The following is a 15,971-nucleotide window of genomic DNA, read 5'->3' as shown; positions in this document are numbered from 1 at the left end:
GAACTCCCTGAAGTTTGTCTGAGCACTGACTCTTTCATCAGTAGCTTTATAAATTTGTGGCAAGTTATTTAACTGAGCTATACCTCATTTTCCTCATCATACAATGGAGATAATCTTAGCTCTTAACTCAGTTGGCTTTTATAAGGATAAAATGAAATACTGTATGTAAAGCATTTAGGAACAGAGTGTGCAGTTATGAGCTAGTACAGTTGCGAGATTAGCGTAGAATTATTTCAGGGAAATGCAATATCCAAGTACACCCAAGTCACTCTGGGGTCCTGCCAGGAAATGTGGGAACCAGCACTCTTTATATTCAAAGGTATGTGAACAGAGACAAATCAAAATGAGATTAAAGGATACTTTGTGAATACACTGATTGTTTTCACAGTGGTGAAGTCAGATCTATGGCTTTTTCAAAGGGTAGCCTCTCCCTCTTTTATATTTATAATGTGCATCTTAGTAGTAGTAGAATCTTCTCTACCTCTACTCGCCCATTTCCCAATACTTTAAAACTTTTTGATACTGGTGAAAGAGGTAAATCATTTCAGATATGTTTTTCAGATATACTCAGTTCTCTTTGGCGGTGTCTCTCTGTCCTATATGACTTGCAGGTAATTTTCCTAGTTTTTGACAAGTGTTGTGATGAATTACTAGCTGTGGGTAACGTGTTTCTTTACAATACTGATTTTAGGAAAATTCAAGCTTTCAGAAAGTTGGAAAGCCATACATTTAATGTAATTTGTCCTGAAAACAACACTTGTCCAAAGAAGAAAGAATCACCATACTTTATACCTTCATTAAATCAATGTCATATTTCTTAAAATTAAAAAAAAGTTTAAAAATCATCTTTTTTTAACATAGAGGAAAAGAAAAATCCTAACTTTTTACATTACTCTTTTTTATAAACCTCTGGGTATAGTTTACTCCTAAAACAAGTAAGTTTTTATTTGTTTATTTATTATTATTTTAATGTTAAACTGCATTTACTGCATAAGTAATACATATTTTGATGAAATAATACTGTTATACAAAGAAGTGTTCCCTTTTTTTTTACCTTTAGTTTTTTGTCTCTAAATAAATACTCTTCACAAGTCAAAGTAGTCCTCTCAAACCTTGGGTGACAACTTCATTTTCAGTAATCTGGATGTGAAACGTTGACAAAGGTGTTTTTAGAGTTTATTTTGGTTACAGTTGCTGTTTTCCTTTTTTTCACATGCACAAGTACCTCTTACAAGACGGTTCTAACCTGGCTGTGTCATAAACTAAGTGTGTGATTTTGAGCAAATAATTTAGCTTCTGTGGGTTTTGTTCTCTTCATGAGTAAGGTGAAGGGCTGAACTTTCTGATCTCTAAGGTTTTTTGTCATCTCTAAAGGTCCCTGGGTCTATTAAAATCCATTTCCCCCCACCATGGGAGATATAGTATCTGAGATTTGATAATAAAAGTACTGCAGCTTATTCCGTAAGCAAGGTGGAAATCAGTTTCATTACTCTGGGTAAGTAATTAAAAAGACTTGAACAACAAAATGCACTTGACACTAAAACCATATTGATTCTAACTTAACTCACCTTTGGTGCCTCGGGAGACACTCCAGGCTATCGGAAGGCTTCAGGCTGCTCTGGGAGCACTGTCCCCATTGGTGCAAATGCAATATTAGACTGGAGTCCCCTGGGATACTTTTGGTTTTAATTTTCCAAATAAATACCAGTATCAACACATTTACTTATCATCTGCTCCTGCCTCATCCAGTACAGAACAGGAAGAACAAAACAAAGATATTCAAGCATTCTGATTGTCATAATTTCAGGTTAAGTAATCTTTACTTTTGTGGCTTCTATACATGAGTGATTAATTAATGGGTATAAAGACAAGAAAAGATATTGAAGATACTGACCTGTGGATCTAAGTGTACTCACTTGGGGATAGAGGGAATGATACCTAGATGGGCACTGAAGAAATTGTTTTATGTGACAGCTGAGGGTACCTAGGTCCCTTGCAATCAGATTTTGACATTAGACATTTTATTTTATAAAAAAGGTGCCTAACATTTGTTTGTTTTTTTTTGGACAGACTCTCATTCCACAACATCCTCCCCTCAGTATGAGATAACCGCTGAGAATATATTGTCAGTTCCTTACCTTGAAGAAGGTCATTGTTGATCCATCTCTGACTGCCCCATATTCTATCTTGGTTTGTTTTGCCAGGTCATCTGCTGAATCAATGGGGGATTCCATTCGCTCTACTGTCAAGAAGGCAGCCAGATTGGCAGTGTAGGATGAAATGATGATTAGCGTGAAAAACCACCATATCCCTCCAACTATTCTTGTTGATAGAGCTTTGGGCATCAACTCTGATCCTGTGATGGTATCGCCAGAGTAAGAGAGTTAAACAGTTAGGAGAGAAGGGAAGACCCGTGATTTGACACTAGCCTAGAGAGGTAATGCATTTTTGTGACACAAAACTATAAATCTATCAAGATTTTACTCTCTTGCGTGTAGGTGAATAGATGCATGTTTTTAGAAAATGAAGCAAAATCTAAGTGATCTTTTATCATTTATCAATGCTGCTGTTTAAAATGTGATTTATTGACATTTGAAGGCATTAAATGATTTTAACCCTAAGATATTCTATGTTTAAAATTTATAGATAGTTTAGTTGCTTAGATTTGAGTTTGTTTGCTTGTTTCTGCTGAAAAGTCAATCCCAGACTTCTGGACTTTTCTTACTGTCTGATATGCATCTTATTGTTTGAAATAAAATGTTCTAGGTTGTACAACTGTGAAAGCTTTGAAATGCTAACTTACTTTTATTTAATCTTAAAGAATGAGAGAGACTTTCAAAAGATTAACATATCATGTCATTTATCACATGTACTTTAATAAAACACTGGAGTTTCACAAATCAAATGAAATTGGATGCAGCCATATTTGACAGTAGATGAATCATTTTTTATTGCTTTATGTTACTTTTGAAGTCAAAATTATTTTTTTAAAGTAGATTCTTATTTAACTGAAAATAATATATTCACTGAAAAGGCAAATTTTGTCCTCAAATAAAGTACTATTTTTTAATTATACTTCAAAGACTGGCTGTTTTGCAGGTGGAAAGGGGCCTTTTCTGCTAAGAACATACATTTTAGATGTTATCAGATGATTCCTGATTATTTGTAAAAAGGTAATATAGAGGCATTTAATGTATTTACCAAAAAAACCTTTCTCTCTCAAAGAAAGGGTACATGTGTGAAGTTAACCTACACAAAGGACAAACATCTGTGAAAACTCTCTAGCTCAAAACTTTTGATCAAACTTATGGAAGGCCATAAATCCAACAGTAGAATCAAAAGGGACAGAAGGGTATATACAGCACTTACCCCAATTTGATCAATTCATGGATGGATTTTTGGTTAATCTGCTTGCTTGAAATTCACCATTGGTTCTGTACTTAGCATTTCCTCCATGAAGTCAGAGGAATGTTAGAGTTTATGGGACCAGTTAAAAAGTGAAAGGGAAAAACCCTAAGTTAAAAAATCCAAAGTATGAAGTTCAGTGGGTGAATTACCTGGTTTAAAGGAGTCTTTCACTTTTCTGATTGGGTGTTTTGAAGTTTTGTAGTTAATGGCTTAAGATAGAAAGGGACATTGGAGTTTACGAATCTACAAATACATGAGTTTATGCTCAAGTTTAATCTATAAACAGATACAAATATTGCTCATGAAATCAAAGCCAGCTCATGGTAAGCAGATAAATGTTGGCAGAGTTTCTTGACTTTGAATTAGATGTATTCTTCTAAAGCTATTAGGTATCTTTGTGCTTTATTGTCTTTTAATGAGGTTAATGGCTTCACTGTGGTTTTTATTTCCTTCTTTTGTTTGTTTGAATTTGGGTGTGTAATAATACTCAGATTTATAACAGTTTTCATTAAATTGCCTCTAAGAATTTAGTAGAATAGTTTGTTGCTCTCTTGTTTTAATCTTTCAGTTTAATGGGATTTATATGTCTGTGGGTGTATGTGTGTGTTTAATGCCCAAGTTTGTTTCATATCTTTGTACTTCATTGATCTAGCAGCCTTGTGGTAGTGTGATATTATTTTAGATTTTTCGTTGGCTGTCATTAAAATACCATTTATTTCATAAAATAGCCGTGGGAAATAGGTAATATAGTTAGTAGATATATTTTCTTAGTTTATAGGTATAGATTTTCTGCTGTAAATTTATCCTTATTTTATTTGGCTGCATTTGTGAAAAGATCAGATTTTAATTTATTATTTGTATAATTATGTATTATATGGCAGTAAAACTGGACAGACGGATAACCAGCTGTTGACATGTAATGATAAATTCACATCTATCACACTTTAAACTAATACATATTTATACTTTTGGATGAAGTGGTCTTGGAACTTAAAAATAATTTGTAGAAACCTACTCAGGTTACATTTCAAACCCTTGGTAGACAGTATGAATTATATATCTCAACATTTCATCTTTTTAAAAAATTTCACACAATTTTGCGACTTTCATGACTCTCAACATTAATTTACATACTTAGAAATGACTTCGCTCAAGTAGAGATGATTTTTCTAAGTTCAGAATTCTAGAGTATGAAGTTATGAAAGTAATAAAAGTAGAATAAAACATCATTAGAAAATATTTGGGATGAGAGACAATACTTGCTGAAGTCTCTTTACTGCCTTTTATGGCAGACATGACAGCCAATCCTGATCCAGACTTTGCTCACGCTCTGTAGAAAAGAGAAAGCCTGATCATCACATTAAAAAAGAAATTAAACAAAATGATTTCCAAGTGAGTACAATGATAAGCTTCTGCTAACAAGAGCACAACAGTCAATACATAAGTTAGCTACCTGGTCCAATGCCACATGTTAAGGACAAATGCACTAACAGTCACCAGTACTGCAAATTTTTACATTTCAATATATGTTTCACCTGACAAATATTTAAAACTTCTTGAAAAACAAGCAGAGTCTGGTTGGGGTTGACTGTCACGTACCCAAGGTAGTGGTAACTAGCAGACACTGCATCCCACGGTTTGCTGTGGATGATGGGAAACTCCAAACAGGTAGAATATAAAAGAGAAATTTTAGGGGCGGGAACACTCATATGACAGAAGGCAGTCACAGTCATATGTACATGCACAGACTTGTCGTGTGCTCTATGAAACCCAAGTCTGTATTTTTGTATTCTAATGGCACAGGAAGGCAAGCTATAGGGAAGGAGGGGAGTCTCTCACTCTTTGAAAGTAATTGTTCACAAGATAAATGCCTTAAAAAGTAAATGCAGTGGTAAAGCAGTATATGTCATCTAATGAGTTTTCCTGCAGGATTTATAGTTCTGTGCTATGCTCTAAACTCATGCAAGTGATTTCTAGTAAATCAGGTGCTGTGTCTACACCTATTTGGCAATGCCTGAATAAACCACACTTAATTGCATGATGAGAGGTTTTACTCACTCTCTTCAATTATTTTGTATTTCCACACTAGAAACCCTTGCTCTCTCTCCCTGGAATTTTTAGAGACAGACTATATACATTTCGAGTAGATGATAACAACTCCCTCATGAAAAGCCTTAGGGTTCACACCTAAGTAACAAACATTTTTAATATATATCCTAGTTGAAATTTCCTTTGCCAATTTATTTTGCAACTTGTTGTCAAATGAGCAGATATTCCAAACACAACAGCATCTGTGACTTATGATTTTCTTAAATAAATGCACTTATCTTGAGAATGGTTTTCTATACCATACGTCTAGAATCAAAGCTGAGGAATATCCACAAAAGAGTTGGATTTCTTCCAAAGGTTAAAACAACTCACTCCTCCCTCCCCACCAAAATCAAAATCTTCCAAATCATAGAAAATGTATAAAATATATTACATTCCTATGGTTTGAATTTCATTTCCCCCAACTTCTCCAGTTTACTGTTGCTATGGTTACCAACTGATGGAGATCGTAAAAGGTTACTGGGAAGCTAAGATGAATCCCTGTAGGGTCTGTCAGAGTGGTAATTAGTTGACAGTTTTAGGTACTGTGAGTTATTGGAAGAATGTAAGTCAACCTAATTTTCAAAGGATTCAAACTTTAATCCTTTTCAACCTCTAACTTGTGAAGTTAGGAAAAGACTGATATCTCCATCTATGCCAATTTGTAAACAGTTTCTAAGATAATTTATCCCTTCCTTCTCTCTAGGAAAATTTGTGTTCATTGCTTGATAGTAAGTCTTATTTTAGATATATAGCAAAGGAGTTTCATTTCTGTCATATTTTTTTTTATTTTTAGAACTGTCTAGGAAGCCGGGTTCTATCTTTTTGATTCCTGAGATAGTTTTTAGCCTACCCTCTATCTTCTTGGTGGAATTTACCAGCATGAAAACCTGTCAGCAGACTGTGGGATGTGTGTGACAAAGATGCACAACCTTGTACCTTGTTGCATGAGAGCTCCAACTCCAAACCAGAAACTGTTTAGTAAAGTAAAATTGTTTTCCACCACGTCTGAGTCAGGATTGCATGGGTGGGGGTTATACCACTCGTAGGGTGTAAACCTGTGGTAGTTAACAGAAACAGTCTGTAAACATGAGATAAATATATGTGGCACCAGTGAAAACCCGCTGAACAATGCAGAACACCCAACAGCTAATAATGGACGCATCAAACCAAACAGTAGGGCATATTCATAAACTTACAGCTTTGGTGGGCAAAGTGCAAAGGAGACTTTAGACATTATATTTATCAGACTTCTGAGTTGTAGTCAAAGCCCATTGGTTGTCTGGAACTGTACTCCACAGATCTATGTCTACTAAATTGTTCTGAGTTTTCACTCATTTCCATTTTACTGAACAACTAGATGGACTGTTAAAGAGAGGTTCACTCATCCCGAGTATTTACCCCACAAAGTAGCAATGACAGTGACACACACACTGTTGCATACCAGTTACAGTATCAAGATTCTGTGTTGCTAGGTGCTGTGGAAGGCACAAAAACAGAGGGGTGACTGGACTTCAAGAGGTATCTATGGATAGAAGTTTAAAGGAGTCTATGTAGTCTAGTGATTTCATAATGAATCAAAGGAGCTGCAAGTTTGAAATAATTAATAAACAAAAAGAATGTCTGGATTGGGATGTATTAATGCTTTTATGATTGTATATGGAGATAAAAATCACAATCCTTAAATGAAGAGATAAAGTTCAAACTTAGAAGTATCCTGGCCCAGGCACAGGGGTTCATTAGTGTTAAGGACACAGCATGTCTCAATGGAGAGTTTTAGATTCAGACACTCTAGATTCATTTTGAATTGTTTCTAGAACTATGAATTGTGGTCATCTGATCACCAACCCTTGTTAGTTAGGAAGTCAACCTTGAATAAGTAACTTAAGCTCACTGGCTTCAGTTTCCTTATTTTTAAAGAAGAGGGAATCCAGGTATCTCTAGGGTGTGTTAAAATAAAAATTTGAGGAACTGAAGAGTTTTGGTTCTTCCTCTGTTTTCTAAACATCTGTCTGATCTCTACAGCCCAAGGAGCTCCCTGCTCTGTGGTTATATTTTAGGACTATCTTTCCAAGGGGCACTTATTTTTCCAAAAAGACATTAGCAGATGCTCTGTAAAGTGATCTGGAAATGATTAAATGCAGTAGTCCTTAGCACTGGAAGCTTTGCCGTTTGCCATTGGGTCTTTTAACGCAAGCAGGAGTAATGTTAAAACACCATAAAGCCAATGAGAACATATGGAATGCTCTCCAGCCATAAGGTTTCAGCAGTAAACAATAGCAGGTTGCTGACACTTGGGGAGAGTTAGTATTAAAGTGAATACATTATCTAAAGCGAAAAGCAGGGCACACTGTGAATCATGCACAAGGAACTGGGCAGACAGTTCCTCTTAATGAAAAACCATTCTCTAAACCCCCAGACACCTTCTGAAAAGTATACAGCATCTCCTCAACAAGTCTTAGGGAGACTGGGATAACAGCCTTGTAGTTTATCCCCCAGTAATGGCATCTGAATCGTGACTACACCTTCTCCACAGCTGCAGGGCACACAGTGCAGGTTCCTGTGAAGCTTATGAATATAGCTTTAATTGACAATGCCATGCCAATGCATTTTAATTACTGTTTCAACAATATAATTAAGTTATGAATTTATACTCTCTTATAACCATAGTAGTTTGCTGAGCTGAAGAACTGAATACCAATATTAATGAACCTACTAATTGAAGCAGTACACAGAGTAAAGATGCCGTTACTTAAACAATATCATTGTCACTTGTACAATAATTAAAAAATATTAAGTGCAATAAATTAGGCAGATTATGCATTCAAAGGAAGGAGTTTTTCTAAACAGATCATAAAACCTGGCAACCACCAGCCCCCTGATATTCTGGCATTTCTCCCCTGTATATGCTCTGATGAATGAGATCACCACTTTTCTCTTTGGAATGCTGCATCTAACTTGGTCTTTTTTCAGTATTTCATACTTTGCAGTTCTAAGTGAACAATTAATCTAATTTTCTATGGCAAAAAAGAAAACTGTCTAAACAGCAATGTGATTCTGCCTGCTCTGCAGAGATATTTTAGATCCTTTCTCTCTGAGATTCTGAGTGACTTGGGGAGTGTGTGGACTGAGGAATATTAAATAGTGATTTGATGCTGTGTTGTAAGACACTGACTTTTTGTAATGCAATAGACCTACCTGTTGCCTACCGGATGTATATTTCAGCTTGAAATTCCTAATGCCTGCTTAAAGATAGCTAGTGTGACAGTAATGTCAGCACCAGGAAGTCTGGGAGAAAAATTAATACATGACCCACACCAATGATATTCTGAAGCTGCTATCTTCAACTGATACTGATTTTTAGTGAAATGTCAGAGAAAGGGACAAATATGCTTAGAATTTATGTTAAAATTTGCACATAGAAGAGTAGCATTATATTGAAATACAGAGGTTAATTTAGGTTTTATGTTTATATATGCCAGGCTTTTACTTGAATGGAAGATATAAAATGCTGGTCATACTGAAGATTTCTAATTAAGAGATTCTTTTTATGGCTGAGAATAGATATTAGGGTGTATCAAGAAGAGGGAGATCTATTCATCTTTTAATGGAGGAAGCTCTATTCGACCTTGTAGCATAACTGTTGGGTTGGTATTATAACTGTAGAGTTATAGTCAAAGGTTTTCTTGATTTTTCTTTGCCAGAAGCCAACTTAAAAAATGTTCATTTTAAGAAGATGAGCATAAATTATAAGATGTAATCAGATATTATATTTGGATATTTGGTCTATCTAAATTTTGTGTTCATGATGGTTATAATTCCTTGGGATTAAATACTTTACAAAAAGTAATTTAAAAAATGTCAACCACAAAACAAAAACATTGACATGCACATTTGTAACAAGTCATAGTAACTAAAAAAATTATATGGCTTTCCTTAGTTTGTCTAACTTTATAAATTCAATTCACTTCAGCAAATGGTTTGTAAGTCTCTGTCTAGTGAGAGCATTAGCCTAAATGCAGTGATGGGCTTTATTTTTCCCCTTTAAAAAGACAAGAAAGGATATATTTCAAAAAGCAAATTCAAAAGCCTCTCTAGAGCTAAAGATGATTAGGAGGTTAGCTGTTTTTCATTTCTATTTCACTAACTTTGAATGCAAACCACTAAGGTGTTAACAGAAAGTCATTTTACATATTAGCTTATGGATGCAGAGTGACCAAGTTCAAGCTATGATGGTGGGAAGTAAAAGTGAATTGGCACATTTATTCGATCAGGATTTTGTCTTTAGGAATCACCTCCAAAATATATTTAGTGGCTTTATGACGTAGAGGCAGGAATGGATTCAAAGGTGTGGAGAAGCTGAATGTAGCTGAGAGTACAATCCCCATGATAGTGCACTTGTACACTGCAGGGAGTTATTTTTTATATTTTTATATTTTCTATGTTTTACCACCATGCTGTTTGCAAGTTTGCATTTGATGCATGACATCTCCACTTCCCTAAGACCCAGAGTGAGAGGAAAGACAGTGAGAAGGGAGTGACAAGGAGAATAAGCTAAATAAAGAAGAGCTGGTTTATAAATGATACTTGGTGAGTAGGAATGTTGAGTGGATAGTATTGACTAGGGGACAAAGGAGGTTACTTTCTTAACTGAAACAGAATGAAGTTAGAAAAGGTAGGGCTCTGGTTCATCAGGAGGTTATAGAGGAACAGACAAAATGAGGAGGGGAAAACTACTGAATGCTACATTATTTTGACATATTCTGGTGGTAAAAATAAGGCCATTTAAAGGCACACTTGGTGTCAAATGTAAAAGAGAACTTTCAACCTGTAGGTTTGTGAGAATTTCTGGTTGCTGTTGACATGTTTTTTTCTTTCAGTGATTTTGGTCAAGTCAGTGTGATAAATGATGTAATTACTTGCTCATCAACATTGTCTTGCCTATTCTACTCATTAGCATCACTGTTTAGACAAAGCAGTGAGCTGGGGAATATGGAAACTCACTTCTCTGTTGCCCTCTGCTGCTTGGATTGCTCTACTAGCCCTAGAATCACCCAGCAGGTGTGGGCCCCAAATAGAGGAATGGAACAACAAGTCAACACAAGATTTCTAATTTATTGTTAGAGAGTACATCACTTTAGGGTGGTCATTTATTCAATGGCCATTCTAGGGCAGTATTCATTTCACTTATGAGCCAGTAATGAGAAATGCCCTTCCAAAGGTGAGTTATTCATCTTTGAAAATTTGATACTCAAAGCACTATCATCTTTAATTATTTAGAGCATGGTTATTCAAACTTGGTGCTATTGACATTTTGGGGTAATTCTTTGTTGTAGGGGGAGGGCTGTCCTGCACACTGTAGGATGTTTAGCTACATCCCTGGACTCTACCTACTATATACCAGTAGCAACCTCCACCCTCAGTTGTAACAATCAAAAGCTATTTCCAGACATTGCTGGAAATGTTTGGAGGATAAAATGTTCCCTGGAGGATCAAATCTCTCCTAGTTGAGAACCACTGATTGAGTATTAATGTATCAAAGGATAGTATGACTCTACATACTGACAATATACTATTTTATGAGGTAAGACACATGGAAAGAAAGCTTTGGTCATTATTTAAAAGTAATTTAATATCTGGACAAAATTTGGAAAACAGTCTAGGATTTGGTAATGGTACACTTTATGAAGTATAGAGAACTTCGAAATATTCATTTCATATTGAACATATGTGACTCACCCACACGTGAGAGCACACATTTATTCGCTTTTACTATGTCTGCTTTATGGATCTGTAAGACCTTTCCAAACTAGGTTATTTTTCCCAGCTTTCTTTATAATTATGCTAGGGAAAGAGTTACCTGGCATTAATCAAAACCATACAGTGAACAATGACAAAGAACTAGCATGAAGAAAGATTTCTCTTAGAAATTCCTGGAGGGAAAACACAAATTGATTAGAGAAAAAGTTCACTGAGTTTTGTTGAAGGATGAAAAAGATTGAAAATGAATAGAGGACATAACAAAGCAATCATTTTTTTTACAGGGTTTGTCTAGGGATATCTACTGTCTAAGCCAACAGAAAGATAAAGCAGCTGTATTTCCAATTCAGTATCAAAGGTATTTAGAAAATATGATCTACTGAATGGTATAACAATCCTTTGAAAAACTGTGTAGAGCAGAATGGTTAAATGTAGGGTTATCTCAGAAAATAAAATCTAAACTGAATCATCAGGGTAGCATAAAGATTTCATGCCTCCAGACTGGATATATAACTACTCTTTCTTTTTATTGTTATTTCCAGAATTCTCTTGTTAACTGTCTAATTTTTTAAAAAAATAAATTTTATAAAATTTTCAAAGTATTTGTTTTTATTCCTGAGGATTTCAAAATCTTGTTTAATCCAGTGCTTCTTATTTGCTACAACAATTCCTAGCTAACTTTTTCTATTTTGCTTAATATTTGCGAATATTCCAGGGATCAAGAATCTGGACACAACTTTTCTCTTTCCTGTTGAAACATTTTAGATTTATTAGCTGAGCTATTGCTTTTGTGGCAATATAATTCAGGGAAAAATGGGTACATAACCATTTTACATTGCTTTAAGTACTGATAAAATGAAATTAATATAATATATAAAATTGTCTTCCTATTATCTTTTAAAATTACCTTTATAAATAATTAGAAGATATTCATTTATAGAGTGGCTTTTATGAGGGAGAACTTGACAGAATAGAACACCAGGCAAAACTAAAAGAATACTTTGAAGTTCTTGAACTCTGTCTACCTCTAGAGCATACAGGTCAACCTGAGACTGACATAGATCTGTTGTAAGTTTAGTAGTTCTCTAACTTACCTTGCGATCACAAAGAGTACACAACTGACTCCTAAACAGGCTAAGAGCACATACATCCAAATGTCAGGAGATAGAGGGTTGAGGAAGGAGAAGACCCCTGGATTGGTGCCATTGGGCTTATGGTAGAGAATGCTGATGCCCAGGGTCATGAAGGGTTTGGAGAAGTCTATGACTTTTTCCCGCACATAAGTGATGGTAAGAGGAGCCACCGCCAGATCAGCCCTCTGCAAAAGCAAGTTTGAACTTGTCACCTTAGTTGTCTACCTTCCTGGTGAATGTCTAGACTTTTCCTGGTTCTCCTGATTCCTATTCTCAACTCCAAATGCTTCTCACACAAAAACCTTCTGTGCTGATTGACTCTAATATAAAAACAGTTGATTTACACAGTTATGTTTACAAAATAGTATTCATTAGCAAAGAGAAACCAGACAGTGTGAAACATACACACACACGATATATATATATATATATACACATACATATTCTGGAACTAAATGGGGGAAAGAAAACTGCAGAAGAATGCCTTTAAAAAAGGGCATGTGAGAAAAGTAAGAAATGAGCAACTAGATCATAAAAGTAGTCGATGAGATTTTGCTCTGAGCTGCAAACTTCAGAACTCTTTATCTAATCTAAGAATCATTCAAGTTTATTCTTCAGTAGGAGGGATGGGCCCATAAATTTTTATCCTCAATTTTTCATTACTTGCCCTTCTAAGTGGGGAAACTACATTGGTAGGTTGTTTTCTCCCACTTTTCAAGCCATTTTTATGATTTAAAAAAATAAATAAATAATACATGTCTTCTGACACTGACTCAACCATTTTTTTCTCTTTTCTTTTACTTCTTCTCATTATGCACTTCTTTTGACATTTAAGACCCCTATGTAGGAGATATAGTTTTGCTTACATGATCTATAAGTTCTTTGACCATTCCATTCCACTCTCCTTTGTCATTCTGAGCTCCATATTTGCCATCAGGGACAAGTTTAACATCATAAATGAAACCCAAGATGTTTGACAATTCCTTCAATAGATCCAGGCAATATCCTTCAAATCTGTCATTTCCATACAGGGGCTTATCAGATTTCCTGTACATCACATAGGGTTCTTCCTATATGAAACAAATCACATATGAAACCCTGTTATAATGAAAGGCATAATTTACTTACACAAGCTCTATCAACAGCCAGAAGATATAAAATATTTGAAAATTATTTTTAAGATTTGAGAATACTAAAGAAAGTCACTTTCCCTTCTGCCTTTGCTAAACTCATCTTTTGTACCTCCTCTACAAATATAGAACACTTCATATATTATTTCACTCCCTCCTCTCTCTTTGATTGAGAGTTTTTCCCCTCCACTGCTGAGGGCAGAGCTGTGAGTGAATGGTGTCATAGAGACACAATCATTTTTGAACTTTAGGTCTGGCAGAGAAGGCAGGGGACGATCTGATGTCTGGATGTCTGGCATGCAGCTGTGCCCACACCCAAGCTTCTAGTGCTAGACCCACCCTCCCTCCTGGCTTTTATCTATGAGCTTCACCTACTTATAAAAGGGAAATCTAAATCAGCAAATATATTCCCTTGTTCTGCAAACTTCCTGTCTACTAAATACTCTGAATATTTTAATTTTCTCATTTCTCAGCTAAATTGCATCTCAACTTCACTATTCCCTTATTACTTACCTATTTTTTCTTGGTTTCATTCAGGATATCTTATTCAAAGGCCATTTCAGTGTCTTCTTTTATCATCGGTTCCACTTTCTTATTTGAATGCATCTTAGAGCTCACATCTGGTAAATTCTTTGTTTATATGCTTATGTGATAAATCCCCTATCCTATGAATAATGGACATTTCCTTAAGTCTGCGTATCTATAATCTTATTAATTAATTTGAATAAATAAAAATTTATTTTTATTTATTATTTATTCTCATTTGAATAAATAAAAATGTATTTTATTTTATACAATCATAATAGTTACTACATTACTGATCTGTCCTTTGTGTTTAGGCTTATCCTCAAACAAACTGATAGAAGTAGAAAACTCTGTATTTCCATGAGAAAGTTTCAGAGAAAGTAGACACCAGGAAAACAAAATGGTTTTCATTTTGGATGAATAATTCTCTGAAGCTAACTGTTTCAGAAATAAATTGACCTGACATCATGGACTAAATCAAAACAGGAAGGTCCAAAAGTGAAGATTTTAGAGGTGGCCACTCCCTTTACTTCTTGGATTAGGATAGAGCAAAGAGGGAGAACGAACAACTTGTGAGTGCACAGTTGCTAGATGGGGGCATGACAGGGGTTCCAACACAGAGTAGGAGGTACTTTTACCTGGGCTTTTGAAGAGCAGTTAATAAAGGGGCTATTTACAGAGGAATGAGCAAGACAAAGGGAGGCAACAGGAATGGTGGTGAGAATTGCACTGGGATATAGACACCCAGGGAGCAACATAATTAGGAAGCTAGGGTTGAGGCAGAGAGGGAGGAAAGAGTGTTCCAGGAGTCCAGTGCAGTTAGCATATGGAGGCAGGATCATTGACAGGGTAGAAGCTATGGCTGTGAAGGACAGAGGTTCTGACAATACTGTTGGGAAACAGCGGAAGAAATCTCCTTGGGTCTCTTCCTCCACTTCCCTGGTCTTAGTCTCTCCTTGGTTGAAACCAACCAGCAGCCAGAGAGCAAGGGAGACCAGCTGGGTGGGGCTAGAGAGTGGAGCAAAACAGAGATGAGAATGGATTGGAAGTAGGAAATCTTCAGAACAATGTTGGAAGCTGATAATTCAATCTATTATAGGTACACACAAACATATGCTTCTAGTGTCCCAGTTAAACATAGACATTTACAGAGAGAGTTGTTGGCATGAAAAGGATAGTTGAGGAATCCTTCAAGGTCTAGAGTAAGAGTCTGGATAAGATGCCCTGAATTCCACATAGTCAACTTACCAGAATTGTGGTGACGATGAGCGTTCGGTTGGCGAGTGAATCGGTGATATTATTGGACCTGTCTTTGTTGCCGTCTGTCATGTTAAGCCCACTGTTGGAGTTCCAAATCCCAATCTACACAGAACACATTACATCAGAGGCTGCTGGCAGTCAGTGATGGCATTTATGCTAAAGAGAGGTCCCTGGTACACCAGGAATAGGCACAAAAGCTCATAGTCTGGGAAGAAGACAACAGGGCATCACAGTGGAAGCTAATAAATGTGGGAAAACAAAACAATGGAAGAATGAGTGTGTAGATGGAACAGAAAATTTGTGCTATGTGGGGTGGAGTAGGGGGAGGTCCTTTTGTTTTTAATTTATTAAGTTCAATGTTCTGTTTTAAATTAAGAATTTTTAAATGAGTATTGGATTTTCTTCCAATATGTATTTGTTGAACAACTACTTATATGACAGGGATTCTTCTAGGCCTTAGAGGACATAGCAGTGAACAAAAGAGATAAAAATTTCTGGTCTTGTGGAGCTTACATTTTATTGATACAAACCTTGTGTTACCAAAGTATTACTATCAATGCCTTTAAAATTTATAAGAAATAGGATGGAGGAGGCAGGATGGATAGTGGAGAGATCAGGCATCTAAAAGGGAAACGTAAATGGAAGAAAAAGTGTGGATGAGCAGTAA

The 15,971-nt window shown here is 35.7% G+C and overlaps 1 protein-coding gene across 12 annotated transcripts in view; it reads right to left on the bottom strand.

Annotated features, from left to right (window-relative positions):
* Nucleotides 1-15,971, bottom strand: part of GRIK1 (glutamate ionotropic receptor kainate type subunit 1) — a gene marked incomplete at both ends in the record, with an annotated part of 430,476 nt that overhangs the window by 33,348 nt on the left and 381,157 nt on the right. For 11 of the 12 annotated variants that reach the window (XM_082839549.1, XM_082839554.1, XM_082839553.1 and 8 more), the window contains 5 exons: nt 2,139-2,356; nt 6,436-6,554; nt 12,351-12,574; nt 13,256-13,459; nt 15,293-15,406. In XM_082839549.1, the coding sequence (XP_082695675.1) occupies nt 2,139-2,356; nt 6,436-6,554; nt 12,351-12,574; nt 13,256-13,459; nt 15,293-15,406 (879 nt within the window). The remainder of the gene's footprint in view (nt 1-2,138; nt 2,357-6,435; nt 6,555-12,350; nt 12,575-13,255; nt 13,460-15,292; nt 15,407-15,971) is intronic. The other variant, XM_082839560.1, reaches the window with a different exon arrangement.

Source organism: Leucopleurus acutus, assembly GCF_964270905.1.
Source record: "Leucopleurus acutus genome assembly, chromosome: 5".
NCBI classification, from domain to species: domain Eukaryota; kingdom Metazoa; phylum Chordata; class Mammalia; order Artiodactyla; family Delphinidae; genus Leucopleurus; species Leucopleurus acutus.
This window is presented reverse-complemented; position numbering and strand designations above follow the sequence as displayed.